This window comes from Pinus tabuliformis, chromosome Q (genome assembly GCF_031772625.1).
Source record: "Pinus tabuliformis cultivar Carrire ecotype Pingquan chromosome Q, CPIR1, whole genome shotgun sequence".
In the NCBI taxonomy this organism is placed as follows: domain Eukaryota; kingdom Viridiplantae; phylum Streptophyta; class Pinopsida; order Pinales; family Pinaceae; genus Pinus; species Pinus tabuliformis.
Genome location: NC_142296.1, coordinates 532182312 through 532200050, shown reverse-complemented (window position 1 = coordinate 532200050; position 17739 = coordinate 532182312). Strand labels below are relative to the sequence as shown.

The 17739-nt window shown below is 38.0% G+C and overlaps 1 protein-coding gene across 1 annotated transcript in view; it reads left to right on the top strand.

Moving 5' to 3' along the window:
- Positions 1 to 17739, top strand: part of LOC149220552 (uncharacterized) — a 224277-nt gene that overhangs the window by 99044 nt on the left and 107494 nt on the right. Inside the window, exons 4-5 of the mRNA XM_089384799.1 lie at positions 9863 to 10054; positions 11023 to 11142. Coding sequence (XP_089240925.1) covers positions 9863 to 10054; positions 11023 to 11142 — 312 coding nt within the window. The remainder of the gene's footprint in view (positions 1 to 9862; positions 10055 to 11022; positions 11143 to 17739) is intronic.

The window sequence follows — 17739 nt, the reverse complement described above, 5'->3', positions numbered from 1 at the left end:
TGAAGCATTTTTGAGGCTATTACTATGCAGGGGCTTGATGGAGACAACTAGGAGAGAATCTAGGGGGTTTGTCCACCTCCTTAACTCCCTAAACTCAGCTTGGGATCACAATATCCTCTCTCACCAGTTCAAATTCATTGGCAGCCGAGTGACTCCTAGTCCAAGTGAAGACCAAGAGGGACAAGATCCACCATTTTCAAGATCAAGGAGGGAACCACTCCTACTTTCAAGGGATCTGCTTCAGCTTCCCTTTGTATAAATAAACTAGAAGAAGAGCTCATTAGGATTCAAAGTTTTTGTTCAGCTAGGTGTAGCTATTGAGCTTCAAGCTTGACATTGTTACTTTAAACTTTTATGTGATGTATTAGACTTGCACTTTTTGATAATGAGAAGTTGGATTTTAAGCTGCATCTGAGTTAGTTTCAGAGGGTTAAGACCCTTGGGTTTGGGCCCAACCTAGAGGCTTTGGTCCCTCTTCTTGTACTTATGTTTCTTCTTGATTCCAAGCAGTTCATAGTTTCTTGCATTTTAGTAGAGATTAATCTATAAAATAACATGGTTGCAGCCTCTACACCTCTCTTGTGGCAGAATGAGTGGAAGGATTCACAACCACAGTCCGAAAATATTGTGTTTATGATTTCTTGGAAGTAGATTAGTGTTGCTTGTCATGTTTTACATTTGCTTTCTGTAGCTTAGAAGTCAGTTTAGTGATTAGATCAGTGTTATTGCATAAATTAGATGTTATTTAAATTCAACTCATCTTTTTCATCATAAGTTATCTCATTTTGTTAATGATAAATGTATGCATGCATGCGATTGACTCCAGGGCTATGTTGATCTGCAAGGAAGGGCACCTTTTCCACTCCCATCTTGAGCTCCTTCACCTTCTCTTTCCACCTCCAAATTCTGTCCCAAAACCCTGCTTTATAAGGCATTTTTCCTAGTATAGCGAAGGCACTCATCCTAGTGCAAGACAAGCCTCTGAGAGGTCATGAGCTTGGCTAGGGGCTCAAACCAACCTCCCTACATTTGCTTCCACTTCCATCCATCTCTCCATACCCTCAAGACATCGTTTTCACCTTCAAAAACCACTTGGATGCCCTCTTGTAGCATTACAAGCCTCCTATAGCAATCGTTTCTAGCAAAACTGTAGCATCACTTTCCTTCACCAATTTTGATCCCCACTGCAACATTGACTTAGTCTAGATGAATAATGACCCCAAGCTCTGATTTTGTGATCAGGGGAAGCTCCTAGGCCACTCCAACCCTTCCTTTTCTTCACTGCAAAAATAGAGTAGAGTTAGTTTCTTTATCACAAGTATGATGCAAGTAGGTTATTGATTTACAAGCAAGTGTGAACTAGGTAGAGGGTACATGCACTTTTGATTGATAGTTTGATGAATTATGCAATACAAAATAGTTTCCTTTCTGCAAGTAGATTTGGTAGTCTAATGGATTTTGCAAGATAAAATAGCTTTCTTTCTGCAAGTAGATTAGCCTTTGTCCTTTCATGAGTTGATTAGTCAACAATTACAAGTTGAGTCAATGGCATTTTCACTTTCATAGCTAGAAGTAATTTCCAATTGTACCTTTATCAACAAGCTTTCATTCTAATTCAGTAGGAGGAATGGTCTCAGAGCAATTTTGATCTAATGTCATAACTGAGGGTGGCATGAGTGGAATCCTATTTGCTGTGCAAATAGCACTGTCACCTCAAAGTTTGTATGAACCCCGAGTTGATAATTTGAGTTGAGGAGCCCTTCGGAGTTGCAACATTCTTGGTGCAATACCAGGGCTCACCACTCCTATATATTTGTACTTGGTTGAACTTGTTGTTAAAGACTTGCAGGTGCATAGTCTTCAAGGTGTTGAAGATGCCTACGTACCTCACATTTGTTGATGACTTAATAATGATGATTGAGCATGATGAAAGAGGGAGCTGTGAGAATCTTGAAGTATACATTGCTGATGACCTTGTTGCCAAGTAAGGATAAAAGGAATGACGTTCTAGAAGGCTGAAGTTCTCTGATGATATGGTAATGCAAAAGAAAAAGCTTGTATAGCTGAAAGAATAAAGTTGTTGATCTTCCTAAGTTGAGAGGGAGCTTGGATGAAGGAAAGTGTATATCCTCCATAGTTGAGAAAGAGGACATGATCTTGGAAATATGAAGAATATCGATATTATGAGGGAATAGCTAAAGCACTACAGTTGATTGTTCTTAATTGATAAAGTTGCAAACAAAACTTGGATATGTTGAAAAATGTTGAGGCTGAGGTTGGTGTTGCTGAAGAAATTGAAGAAAGAAGCTTCCATAGAGATAAGTTTGGATATTGTGATGACCTGAGCAACATCAGTATACTTGAGAAGCCCAGAGGTTTGTGCTAACTTATATATCTTTGAAAGTTTGTTACTAATTGGGGCTGTGATTGTGCAGGATATCTCCATAAGCAGTTCGAATATTTAGAAGCATGCTTGGACTGTTGGATATATTTGATTTAGTTTAGAGGGAGAGATGAAGCATCTTGGGGCGGCAAGATGCTTGGGAGGGCATCTGGCTGGCCTGTGATGATGTCTAGATCCCGAAGTAGGGAGGGTATCATTGGTCTTGTGGAGCTCCGACCTTGGATATGATACCTAGATCCTTGTGGGTTGGTGTTAGAGCTAAAGCATGATGGTACCTATAGTGGTAGAAGCTTGGAATAAACCGTAGTTCCAACCAGTTAGATACCTTGGTCAAGTATCTATTCTTTAGCTTTGCGTATGCTATGACTCTTTGTAGAGCATATAATTTTGAGTTTATCCTTGTACCTATATATGTATAATTATGAATACCTCCCTAGTTCAGAGGGAGTGTTGAAGAATGTAACAAGTGTCGGTCTTCATAATTGTGTTGAGTGATAATATAATGTATTTGTCAAAAGAGAAAGAAAATTATTGTAAAAAGAAAACTATAATTAAGCATGGGTTTCATGCTTTATTTATTTTATTTCTAGGTCATAGCCTCCATTGAAGGCTTCTAGGTTTTGTCTTGAGACATAAGAGTCATTGTCACATTTATTAGACCCTTCTTGGGCTTTTGTATCACGTAAAAATTTTTATTTTTGAGTAAAAAACAATCATTTTATCCCTTACCAAGTTGGCCTTGTCTTGGAGAAGTTAGCCCAGTTGAAGGGAATTCGACCTTTTGGAAATAGTATAAATAGAGATAGTTAGACTCATTTGGAGGAGAGATCACACAAGTTCGATCTGCAAGAGAAAGAGACAAGAAGAAGAGCGAATTGAAGGAGAAGAAGATCTAATCCAAGGAGAAAGCAAAATCGAAGTTTGGAGCATCTCTCTCTCACACGTGCAAGATTTATAGGGTTTCTGGGCAAGCTCGAGGGGCCGAAATTTCAGCAGTAACTACAAGTCCAAAATTCTGTTGCTGGGGGCCTGAAATTAAGGATTGAAGTAGTATTTGAGGAGCTGACACTTGATGACTTTGCAGAGTTTGTCTACTTGAAGGAAGGGCTGGTTGTTAGAAAATAGAGAGAGATCAAAGAGCGATTACACACAATACAAAACGCACACTGATATTTATTGATCACAATAGTTACACATATATAGGACATAAATCTTTGAATTCCACACTTCTAGATCATGGCTACAACTCATACATAGGAAACAACTTCTAGATTGACGCTTGGGAACTTTCAATGACAACTCACAACAACACATGGAAGCATTACTTCCAATACCCTCCCTTAATGATTACATGGAAAATATTGAAAACACATATTACCACAAGGATAATCTCTGTCTGACTGGTCGTCATCAACACTCGCATCCACTTTGGAATCTCGCAAACACCGCTATTTCACCACCACATCTTTGAGCTATCACTTGACCTCCATTTAAAACGTAACCGCCTCTGACCATTGTTGATGAACTTTGCAAGATCAACCATATTGACACCTCGGTTTGTCGGGGCTTTTGTGATAAGAGCCGTCAAGGAATGAACCATCCTATGGACCAACCACCATCTATCGGATATTTCGCTTTCAACTATCCGTTAGTTGGTAGGATGGATGTCTGGATACTGAATGTGTTCAAAAGTTGATTAAACAACTTGACATTACTAACACACGCGAATTGATGTTTCAGACACCATGACTTCCAGTTTAAGAACCATCAACCCTTTTTATAACCAATAAAAACACAAACATCAACCACCAAAGTGTACAAAGACAAAATCAATGCCTGCTCTTTATTGATCTGTGCAAATCAGATCAAATATAATAATAATAACTTTGCATATTAGTATTTTCCATCAGATCTACAATGTTTGGATCTCGATCTCTAGATAAACAATACCACGATATTTTATTAGTGCAGATCTAGAACGAGAAATGCCAACATTCCGCCTGCATGCCGCACTGTACATCTTGCACCATCTGATAATCTCGAGAACCACCATTTAAAACATGTAGACATTGCTCTCAATTGTAGATCCACACTAGATCAAACCAAATCTATGCTGATCCAACTTCTTCACAAGTAGATCTCCTCTTCTTTTACAAAGATTTGTCCACAATGGAACTTCACACAACAACAACAACAACAACACTGGATCTTCGCAATTCTCCTTTGCATGCAACTATCCACAATCCACACACAAATCAAATATTCACACAAACAATAGATCAAACACTCTATTAAACTAATCTATGTACAAAGGAGTATCATGGCTAAAATTGCATGATCTCAGCCCCTCTTGTGAGAGAGTCAGGGCTAAACCAACTCTGATACCATGTTAGAAAATAGAGAGAGATCAAAGAGCGATTACACACAACACAAAACACAGACTTATATTTATTGATCACAACAGTTACACATATATAGGACATAAATCTTTGATTTCCACACTTCTAGATCATGGCTACAACTCACACATAGGAAACAACAACTTCTAGATTGGCGTTTGGGAACTTTCAATGACAAATCGCAACAACACATGGAAGCATTACTTCCAATACTGGCTTGGTGATTGGAGGACTTTGTCTAGGTCAAAAGGGTCTTGGATTGTCTCATTTGATTTGAATCTACTAGTGGAAGAGTTTGACTGGGTTTTCCCCTTCATAGGGGTTTTGCCTTGGTTGAGTGCCTACATCTTGTGTTCGTCTTGTATGGTTATGATCTTCATGTTTTTGGCATTTATTTGATGGTAAGTACACTAATATAATCAACAGAAGAAAAATATTATATCACAGGTAAATGTCAAGTAAGAGAAATCATGAATAACTTTTCTTAATACTACCCTAATGGATTTCTCAACACCTGCTTCAAAAATTATTATTTATTTAAAAGTAAATGCATTTGGAAGATTTTTGGTCAAATTGTACAGAACTGGCTGGTTTGGAACAAAATCGGCTGGTTCAGTGAAAAAAGGCCAGTTCGGTAATGAATTAGCCATTTCCGGTTCCAAACCTTGAACTGGATCGGTTTGACCCCCAAACCGGTCGGACTTTCTGTTTCCATCGGTTCTTATCACATTGCTCAGGATGTGACCAAACTTGTTGAGAGTCTGCTGACTAACCAAGGCTTGTGAGTTTGTAGGCTTGAATTGCAAGTCTGCCTTAGCATGGACACCAAGACTTTGCATGGAAGTTTGATGGGTCGAACATGTTTTGGAAGGAAGTTTACTGTTTCGTAGACAAATATTGAGTATCAAATGTTGTATTATTTTATTTTATGAATTTTTGCATAGACTAATGTTTTATAAGTTATATGGATTCGATGTGTCATTAATATATTTTTTGTGTACAGCCCCAAGGGATAGCTCAGTTGGTCAAGTTCCTATTGCTAAGTACCTCACCTATCGGGAGGTCACAGGGTCAAATCTCCTCATCGCCCTTGGGGTTAGGCCTTACTAGTTTGGTGACAAGTAGATCCCTTCGGGTTGATCTCCCTGGATTTTCCCATGGATGTACTGGCCACTCAATGTTCGTGAACCACAGTAAAATATATATATATATATATATATATATATATATATATATATTGTGCACAAAATTGAATATATTTTGAGTGTTTTTTTGTATTTTGTATTTTCCGAGTGTTGTTGTGTGTTGAACTGAGCTTTGTCTTGTTTGAGTCTGATAGCTTTGCCATAGAGTCAGGATCCCTCCAATAACATCATAAAGCATGAAAGGTTTTTCAATCCCATATCTATGAGTAGCTGGATCCAGACATTGCATAACCATAATTTGCCGTGGTGACTCATTATGAGTGCCCTAAGAATCCTTTTAGCTTCCATTGCCAATCCTTGAGAGTAGGCACCAGTAAAAGGCCAACCTTCTTGTTTGCAAGTCTGCAAGTACTCCTTGACACTAAGGGGATGCCTCTTTCCCTCTCCTCAAAGAAAGCCTTGTACAGAGTTTTCAATATTTTACATATTAAAGTTTAAGGGAAGATGCAACAGGATAGAAAAAATTGTGATACCGAAAAGATTTTAAAAAGAAAGTTATACAAAATATGATTTTGAAGCTTATTGTCAGATATATCATGTACCCTCCTCTAAGGTTAGTCATGGTGACCACCACTCCAAGGGAATTCCTAGATATTTAATGATCTATCTTGGTTGAATAATTCGCCATTTCCTGTAAAGCAACTATGAATATTTAGAGATGTGCATCGGGGCTTAGGCATCGTAGAATGCCCTTGATTGATCTGAGTTAGCTGTTGTTTTAGGCCTGAGATGTCAACAAAGTGGGAATCACATAACTGGCTCCTACTAGGAAGTAAGATATGCTTGAGGATTAATCTAGTGGGAATCACATAACTGGCTACCACTAGGAAGTGTGTTAAAATTGGCAAATAGGGCCAAACTCCATGTGGGTCATCTTATTAATGGCAGATGATATTTTTCTTGGATCCCTCTCATCGAGGAGTGTAGGATTGATCTAAAGATCCATCCGATTCCGATAATTATTCATGGAGATATGAATTTATTTGTGTTATGGGACAATTCGTCAAGGTCGGCTAGCAACCAAATAAACCCCACATGTGCTCAACGTTTTAGTATAAATAGAGGTGCCTTGAAAGTCATTTGGACACACTCACAACTCTCTTGTGATCTCTTCCTCACCATTCGTTTGGGTTTTAATGGAACGAAGAATCCCTAAGAGAATACGCTGATCTAGGAGGTTTACCCTAGCCCTAGACGAAGAGATCTATACGCTGCCCTCATCTACATTCATGGAGAAGAATCTTCGCTGCCCAAAAAGGAGGCTCTTATATCGCAGCAAGGATAGGGTTCAACGCTGGTATAGAGAAGCCCTAACAGCCCTAACGCTGTCCTAAAAGAAACCCTCAAACACAGCAAGAAGAGAACCTTGATCTGATCTTAATACGCTGTCATAATTGGAAGAACAGTGTGGGAAACGCAGGGCTAAGAGATGCCCTAATTGCTGTTCTCTACAAGATCAAGGCACAGTCATAAAGAACCTAACACTGTCCCTAACACAGTCATGAAGGCAGAATGCCCTAGCCACAGGACTAAAGGGAAAGGAGATGCCCTAGACATAGTTGCTGTCTTGGGTAAGAAGAAGCTACGCTGCCTAAAGAAGATGCCACCTAAAACGCAGACTTAGAAGAGAGACCTAAACGCTGTCATGGATCTAGCTGCCCTCTACGCTGTCTTGGTTCTAGGTAATAGTCATGTACGCTGTTATATTGAAGCTGCCCTAAACGCAGTCAAGTTGAAGTTATGGTGAAGACCTTAACACTGTTCTAGACCGCAGTCTTAGGAGGGGTCTCATGTACCTTAATTGCTGAGTGTGCAAGAGAAGATTTATAGATAGCTGAGTTGTCTTGCTGCTGGGCTAGCCGCAGATCATAGTCAGCAGCATGGAGGATTAAAGTTTGACTTCGGTGCAGCACATTGATATTTAGGTGCAGCACAATGGAATAAGGTGCATGGGCAGCATGGGACAGTAAGGTGCTGAAGACAGCATGAATGAATGAAAAGGGGTGCAGCATGTTGTGATGGAAGAAGCAACATGGTATACTACAGCTGTATGATAGTGCAGCATAGTGCACAGTAACAGGGGTGCCGCACAGTGATACATAGTGCAGTGTGTTGTGATGGAAGCAACAACATGGTATACTACAGCTGTATGATAGTGCAGCATAGTAACATGGGTGCAGCACAGTGATACATAGTGCAGCATGATGTGATGGAAGCAGAAACAGGATGCTGAGGTATTGCAGCATGCATTTGGGTGCAGCATAGTGCAATGAAGAGCTTAGCATAGTGCAGCAAGAGGAGACACAGTACAGTGATGGGTACAGTCATGATTAGTAAAACATGTTGAGATGCAGCATTGTGAGGTGCAGCATGATGACGAGATGCAACACAATGATAGGTGAAGGAGTCACCTTGGAGAATCAGTTGAAGCAGCATGTCTTCAACTGATCTCATGTATCATCTTCTTAAAGATGATGTTCTAGCTAAGTCAAAAGTGTTGATTTCTGGTGTAAATGTACTATCTCTCTCTCTCTCTGCTGAACTATTGAAGAATATATAAGAAGAATTGATCAAGGGTTTCCCCACATTGGGGTTTGTCCCAGGCTAGCGCCACATCTTGTGTCCTCTTGTCTTGGCTTGTCTTCTGTGATTTACGTTTATGTTCTATCTGCAGTTTACTTTAATACTGATGTGATTGCTAATCTGGAAAAGATATTGAGCTAACTGTGAAAATTGAAATAAATTGCTCTAAGCATAGAACATACCTAAAATGTGAGATATGCTCAAGGATTAATCTTCCTTGAATGGAGACTAGCTCTATTAAATTTTAATACCGAAGGTTTCTCGCAGCCATAAGATGAGTAGGGCACTAAGGAACAATATTTTCTAAGTGGTCTATGGAGAGAATTATCTTTAAAGTGGTCATCATTAATACTTATACTGGCTGAAGTACACAAAACGATTGTCTACTGCTTTGGGAAGAAATTTCCAATATTCTATCAATTTAACATATCTATAATGAAGTTCTATTTAACTTAACATGGGCCTCATCAAAATCAATATTGAGGAAGAAGTTCTTGTGCTCCAATCCCTTTCGCTCAATCACTGCCCTCCTGAGTCCCACATATTATTTTATTAATAAGACTGATAAGATTGTCAAAGGATAAATATTTCCTTAATTGCTCCCAGTTTTCTCATTATATGATTCTGGAGGTCTCCAGTTTTTCGGAATTTGCAAAATATTTGCGAGAACATTTTGGGAGATATCAAGGGTGTTTGGGCCTCTAACATCTGATTGACTCTTGGTTTGATGCTTTCAAAAGAGTTTGAAACCTCCACATTAGCCTGCAATCTTGTGATAGCAAGTCTCCAATGTTTCAAGTCAATGATAAAAAATTTCCTCTCCAATCAGTGGTAAGATCTTATAGAATTTGCATGGGAGACTGCAACAGCGGGTGGTTTTGCATCTGGCATGTCTTGAATTGCATGGGCAAGTTGTTGTTTTCCCAATGAGCTAGTAAGGACATTAGTTCCAACTTGTGAGGCAATGGAAGGAACCACATGTTTAACTGCTTCCTTTGCCAATCTCCTCTTGTCCTGGCAATCTTCAGAGGTGAAAATTCTCTGGCAATAGTTGTAGGAGAAGATCCCTCACCTATTGTTCGTCTCTCTTTCAGGATTTTTTTTCACAACATTTCTCAATTTATGCATATCTGCTCCCGGAGTCTTTTAAATATAGCTGTTTTTGTACTTTTATTCAATAACAAAAGAACTGTGTTACTAAGAACATCTTTTATGCTTTTGAGGATGTCATGTGTTGCCAAACTTCTCATCTGGATTTCTTTCTTTTGCAGGCTATTGATGCTATTGATAATGGTATTAATATGTATGATACGGATCAGCCACCCAAGTACATTAATAATACACATCTGTCATCTCGAGTTGGGAGGATAAATATAGACTGGATTGATGAAGATCAGTCTCCTGAAAAAGAAAATGAGAGATTTCATCAAGCAATGACCCTTGCTGGTGGTGAATTTTTAGAGGTGTGCTTCAGTCATTCTTCCTTTGTGAAAGCAATGGTTGTGATACTGCAATAATGTTTGCTTAGTCCTATTAAATCTACATTTCAAGGATGAAAATATTCCATTATATAGTTCATGCATGTATAATACGAAGCATGAGTTATTCCCAGCTCAAGGAAACAACAATGCTTAAAAAGTTGTTGCCCAAGCAATAGCATTAGTACTTTGCTAATAGCTTTAGTCTTTTGTCTTATTTCCTAAATCTTAAACTCATATCTTATCTTAAATAATTCTTATTCTAGGAAGTCAATTTTAAGCTCGTTATATATAAATATGTTCAGATGTCATAAGCTGCTTCAAACTGTATACGCCAATGTCCACAATATGAAAGCATCATGTGTCTTACCATAGAATTTTGGAAATATTGTTCATGTTTGCTATAATAATTGAAAGAGTGCTAACAGATTATGGCTTCTCTCTTCTTAAATGCCTTTGGACAACTCATTGTTGGGTAAATCAGGTGGTGCCAGGGTAGAAACAATGTCCTAATCTATTCTATATTGAGATTTTGAAAAAAAGGCATTGTTTGTGAGTACAATGGTTTATTTATGTCTGTCTTGCAGAAGCAAAGAGAATAGGCACTTACAGATTTAGATAGCATTTGCATTGTTGGTCCTATGTCTGACATACCTTATCGTTACATATGGGTAATAACAAGTTGCACTGAGTAGCTAGCTTATTGTTATTGTATTAAGTGTCATTTGCTTTCTGCTCTGTTGAAAAATTGATTTCATCCCTTCTACTTTCTTCTTGTCGTAAATATTGTCAGAAAATGGCAAGGTTGGTGGTGTAACCTATGGTACTCTCTCCAATATTCAAAAAGTAGCTTTGAAGAGTGGATCATTTGACTACAAATTGAACTTGCTTATTCATGGAAGTTTAGAATTGAATGGCTTTAACTTTTTAGTATTCAACTTTATGAATTTCAGAATGTTCACCACCACGCCAAGTCATGGTTACCTGCTCGTTCTATTGTTGAGGAATCAGTAGCAGCAAGGCAGGAGGTTGATTCAAGTGGCAAGATTGTTGTTATAAAGCAATTCTGCCCTGTAAGTAAATACTGTTACCATCTTTTACTGAATACATATTCATGCTGCTTTTACATGACTAATGTTCTGTCTTTGTGTAGTCTGAGGTATGTTACTTGTGTCCATGTTATATATTTGTGTACATATGTTCATCTATTATTTATTAGCTTATTCCTTTTATTTGTTTGTGTGTTGCTGTTTGAAACATGGTAGAATTAAATGGTGGAATAGGGGAGAATGGTGCTCTTCTGTTTTTAATGTCCACTGTAGTAAATGTACTCCCTTTTTGGGTTCTGGTCAGACCATTGGTCACAGATGTCAAAGAAAACATATTCAAACTAAACTTATTTCTCCTCTGGAACTACAGTTCATTCCAACACTTACATAAAAGCATTTTTAAATATTACACAATTGTGAAAGTCATATTATATATTATTTGTTTTACCCTTTTCCTTCCTGTTGGCACTAATTTTTACACCCTTAGAGCTGATATAAACTTTTAAAATCAGCAGCCAGAATCAGCGAACATATAGGAAATTCTGCCCTATTCGTCATTGGCGAATCCTCCTCTTCTTTTGGGCTTGTGCTTGCCAACCTCAGCGGGGTGTCCCTAATGTCTGTACCTGCTATTCTATCCTGTAAATCTGCAAAAAACATTTGAAAAAACAGCAAGACAAAAGCTGTTTGACCAGCAAGTTAGTGGCCAAACAAAGTAAAACTTCATAAATTTAATGTGTGGAATAGTCCTTCGCAAACTTGCTTGTTATGTGGAAAAATAATGCAAAGAAGAAAGTGTATCTTGTTGAAAATTGTAACTAGGTTCGGTCTTCATAATTGTCATTGTACTTATGTAATTATATATTTTATGTAAAAACAAAAAGAAAGAAAAAAAATATTTTTCAAGCATGGGTTTCATGCTCAAGTCAATTTGTTAATTAGGTCAAGCATGTTCTTCATGCTTCTAGGGTTTATTGAGTCAAAAGAATATTTGTCATAAGTCAAATTATTGTATTAGAGTCAAGTCCCATTTGGACTTTGAAAAGAAAGTGGAAAAATAAATTTATTTGAGTCAAAAATGTCAATTTTGTCCCCACAAGACCAAGTCGGCCTTGCCTGGACGACTTCAGAATTGATGCATTCGACTTCCTGGATGTGTATAAATAGAAGACAGTTTGACCTCATTTGGAACATCTCAAGCAAGTTCGATTTATGTGTTAAGAAGAAAGAGAAAACCAGAGAAAAAGTCAAGAAGCAGCAAAAGTCAAAGGAGAGAGAGTGAAGGTTGAAGGAGGAATAAATCTGCCCTAATTCTCTCACACGTGCGAAATTCTGAAGCAGTTGCAGGGGCTGAAATTGCAGACCTAGTTGCATGGGCCAAAAATCTGTAGTTTGACCGAGTTTTGAAGGCATTGAGCATTGTCGGCTAGAGTTGACTTTTGTTGGAGAAGCTTAAAAGGAGGGCTGACTTGGGTCTTGTGGGAAGTCTTGGTCTTGGTGTTTGGGTCTTGGAATTCTCACTTTGATCTGATTCTATAAGAAGAGAAGAATTTACTAGGTTTTCCCCTTGGAGGGGTTTTGCCTTGGCTTGGAGCCTACATCTTGTGTTCATTTTCTTTTGTGATTTTCATGGTTTATGGTTTTTGGTAATTGCTTGATGAACAAAGCATAATAAAAGTAATAAGAAGCCAACATATAATCGCAAGTAGTGTTTTAAAAACCGGCCGGTTTGAATCGGTAACTGGTCAAACTGGTAGAAAAGCCTGGTTTGACCCCTCCCTTCGCCAAAAATTAGAAAAACCGGTCCTAATCAGCTAGTTTAGGATGGAACCGGCTGGTTTATGGTCAAACTGGCCAGTTCCAGCATAAACCGGCCGGTTCCATCATAAACCGGCCGGTTTATTGCCAGGGCAACCATAAACCCCACATAATGCATTTTTGTGAGTTTTGAAGTTGTTTTGAGGGAAATTTGGGGTTGTTTTCCTCCAAAAATAGTCCCTCCAAGAAAAACATGCCTACCCTCTCATTTTCCTGACACATCTCAACCCTAGCAATGTTGGCAATTAATGGTAATGTTAAATTCTTAAAGTAAAAGTGACATTTCCTTTAATTTTCATTTTCATCATTTTACTTAAATTTTTAACATTACCATGAAATGACTCAGGATGTTTGAGAGTGGTTTCGACCTCATTGGATTTCATATGGAGAAACTAGAATTTTAGATTTCACTCAAAATTCAACAAACTTAATGGTTTTCAGGATTTCATGGTTTGGGGGTTTGCAATGTTTCCATTTGATTCTATCATGCGTGAGGGTATGATATTGGCATTTGATCAAGAGCATGAAGCCCTTTAAGAACCTTGATGTTGGTGGCATTGATTGTTGAACTTTGTTGATGTTGGTGGTATTGATTGTTGAACTCCTCTACCATGTCCCTAACAAGAATGCACCCTTCACGCAAAGCAAAACAACTGGTTAAGCATGCTAATCTTTTTCTACCACATCATAAGGTTGAGGAGATGAACCCTTCACTCAAACCAAAATCATTGGTTAGGCAAGTTAAACCTTTTCAATTTCTATCATGTTATAAGGTTGAGCAATCCAAGTCTAAAGACTTTGAGCTAGATGATGTTTATGTATCTCTTGTTGATGATGTTTATGTATTTCAAGTAGTGTTGAATCAATGATGAGTTTCATGAGTGACCATGTTGATTAGTGATTTGTAGTTTTGATGTCTCTTTTTGCTACTACTACTAAAGTTGTAGAGGAGTTTTAGGAGTCCTCAAACTTTGAGCCATATTATTTATGTAGCTCATGTTCATGATCTTTTGTCTCGTAGTGGTGACGAGTTTGATCATGATGAGGAGTGATCATGTTGTTGATCACTGATATGTAGGCTTGTAGTAGGTCAGTGAGCCCATAGCTTAGAGCATTGTTTTCGGACTCTAGAGGCCATTTAGAGCCTCATTGATTATGTATTTTGTTTTGGATATGTATTGCACTCGATGCCATTTTGATTTATTTACCTTTACATGGTATGTAGATGAGGAAAGCTTGCATATTTTGTTTTTATTGGCTTGGAATCATGGTTTTAAATCTTAAAAATATTTTTTCATTAAAAATTAATTATTTAATGTATTTTTTAAAAACCGGTTCGTTTAGACCTAACCAGTTCCAGTTCGAAACCTGGTTCATTAGGTGGGCCGGTCTGGTCACCGGTTCCGGTTTTTAAAACATTGATCACAAGCAATTACCAAAGTAAAGAGAAATCAACCCTAATTGCTGCCCTAGTGATTTCTCAACATATCTAAGTGGCAAATTGTCCAAATAATAGTTGAAAACTCTTAATAATTTGCACAAGATAAAATTGAATGAAGCAAACAAGAGTGAGTTGATCAAAACTGACTTTGTTCTGCGAGAGCCAAAATGTTAGCTGCACCAAGATGACTATCACAAAACTTGAATACAATTACCTAGACGGAAAGTACCAAGAACTAGAAAAGGGAGAGGAATAATTGAAAGTAAAAAGTGTTGATTTGACAAGTGCAATAGATACAAGTACTAATTTTTGAAACTGATAGTTACTTCCAATGATACAGAGGTTATCTTTTAGCACTTCTAGTTAATCATTAAGCAATTATACTTCAGAAATTCACAAAACTTGAATACAATTACCGAGACAAAAAGTACCAAGAACTAGAAAAGGGAGAGAGAATAGTTGAAAGTAAACCATAAAAAGCAGTGGGATAGTAGAAATCGCAATGAGACAATGATGCACAATGACAACAAAAGATTTACCTTGAGAAAACGCGCTTGGGGGAAAACCCAACAACCTTTTCCTTAGAGAAATTATTCAATTCCGTTGGAAAGTCAATGTGTTTGTAGATTAGAATTGATTCTCCTTACTTGATAATTACTTGTGATATTAGTTGACTTTTTATTATTTAGTTTTTCTTCTTCATCAAGCAATTACCAACACATGAAGATCACAAAGACACAAAGAGCACTAGATATAGGTTTCAAGCTAGGGAAAAACCCAACAATTGGGGAAAACTCGAACAATCCTCTTCCTATGAAATCAGATCAAAATGAGATATCCAACCTAAGACCAAATACTTCCTCCAAGTCAGCCCTCCAACCAAGTCAAAATAAAATATAGTCACACTTCTTCAAACTTCGATCCAACTGCAGAATTCAAACCTCGGCCCTGTTACCAACATTGGAGAATTTTCAGTCATATCATAGATTGCAGGATGTCTCAGATTTTTGGCTCTGTCACAGAATTTCAGAGAACTTGCACGTGTGAAAGATATGCTTCAGAATATGGTCTTCCTTCTTTTGTTTGACTTCTATCTTTCCTTCTTGACTTTGGTCTCGTCATTTTTCTCTTTCTCAATCATAAAACTCGCACTTGGTTATTTTATTATCTTCGCTTGCTTGGAGGTTGAAGTTACTTCTTTATATAGCTCTCTAGGATGGTGAAAAGATGCCACACAGGGCGACTTTATAGAGAGAGGGCTGACTTGGAGGCTTGACTGCCAAATTTTACAAGAATAAAAATTCTTTTCTTTTCTTTATAAATGTAAAATTTGACATGACTCTTTTACAAATTTCTTTGACTCTTTTTGACTTCTAAAGCATGAATAACATGCTTAATCAACATAATAAAATAATGATAAACAAATTAATAATAATTTTCCATTATGAATATTGACACTAGTTACATTTTCCAACAAATTCAGTAAGAGATACCATATGATATTCGAATTTAACAAAGTCAAATCGACTAGCAACTCATACAGGTCAAACCTGGTCAAACTGTCCACAAAATTTGCCTCTTGCAACTCACGCGAACTTCCTGTTACTCATATGCACTTCTTGTTACTCACGCGAACTTCCTGTTACTCATATGCACTTCCTGTTACTCACGCAAACTTCTTGTTACTCATGTGCACTACCTGTTACTCGCACAAACTTCTTGTTGCTCGTGCACAATTCCTTTTCTCTCTCTCCTTTGCATGTGTGAACAAAATACCACTAATTGTTGTGATCTGAATTGTGCCTTGTGGAGGAGTGATGTATATATAGCACTGTTGATAATATCGGCGATATTCGAAAATATCGCGATATTTTCGGCAAAACGATATATCGCCGAGAAAATATCGCGATATTTTCAAAATATCGGCAAATATCGGCAAAATATCGCGATATTTTGAAAATATCGGCAAAATATCGGCTATATTTAAAAATTTGAAAAAATTATTTTTTATGCTTGCCGATATTTGTCGATATTTTTGCCGATATTGCCGATAAGATATTTTCTGGACCCTTGCCGATATTTTGCCGATACCGATATTTTCAACACTGATATATAGAGTCCTAGGAGGCCGAATGGGTGTTTCTACAAGCTGGGCCGCCTTGACTTGATGGAGGGTCGACTTGATCTTCTTGGTGCCAAAAATTCAAAATTTAAAATTCAAAATTCTCTTTTGAAACCGACATGAAGATGTCTTATATTTATTATCGCATATATTTGAAGGGCTAAAATATTAATTATGAAGACCGACCATAGTTACAAAATTCAACATTTCTAGCCTAAGAATTACTTAGGGTTAATGACATCAGCCCTAGGGAAGCAATTTCAACCATGCAAATTGCTAGATTTTGATGTTTTAAAGCTCAAAAAGGTGAATCGACTTCAAATTAGTTCAATGTACAAACCCTAATTGAGAAATGTGCCTTAGCACTAGCTACCAACTTACCTTAAAAGGCCAAAAATGAGGTTTGGGGAGAAGAAAAGTGAAATTTAAGATGATTTTCAAGATGATCAACCATGTAACAAAAGGCTAGTACCCTAACCTTGGTTGATGGAGTCAATGGGATGGTTTAAGACGACTAGTCACTAAACCCTAGCAAAGGAGTAGGGGAATAAGAAACCCTAGGTTTCAAACCCTAATTATCACTTTTGTAAGGGAGTAAAGCCCCCTTCTTGGTCAAATCCGTGAGGGGTGCCTCCAACTGCGAGAATCCCTTGACGAACTTTCGGTAATAGGTGCAAATGCATGCCGCAAAACCCCCTCAACACTGTCACATCTCTAGGCAATGGGCAGTCCCGAATGTCCCGTATCTTATCCTCATGCACCTTCACCCCGTTTGCGCCAATGATGTGCCCCAAGTAGAGCATCTTCGTCAGCCCAAACTCACACTTGGACAATTTGGCATAAAACTATTGTTCCTCCAAAATACGCAACATCGCCTCCAGGTGCTCCTCCCAGGTTCCACTGTAGATCAAGATGTCGTCGAAGAACACCAATACAAACCTCCTCAACTGGCCCTGAAACACATGATTCATACACGAATGGAAGGTGGCAAGTTCGTTGGTTAACCCAGAGGGCATGACTAGAAACTCAAAATGCCTGTAGTGGCATCTAAAGGCTGTCTTAGGGATGTCCTGATCCCTCACCCTGATTTGATCTTACCCCGAGCGTAAATCTATCTTAGAGAAGTACTTAGCTCCTCTAAGCTCATCCATCAAGTCATCAATGTGCGGGATGGGGTATCGGTTCTTCAAAGTCTTCTTTTTGAGTGCCCTGTAATCAATGCACATGCGTAAGGTTCCGT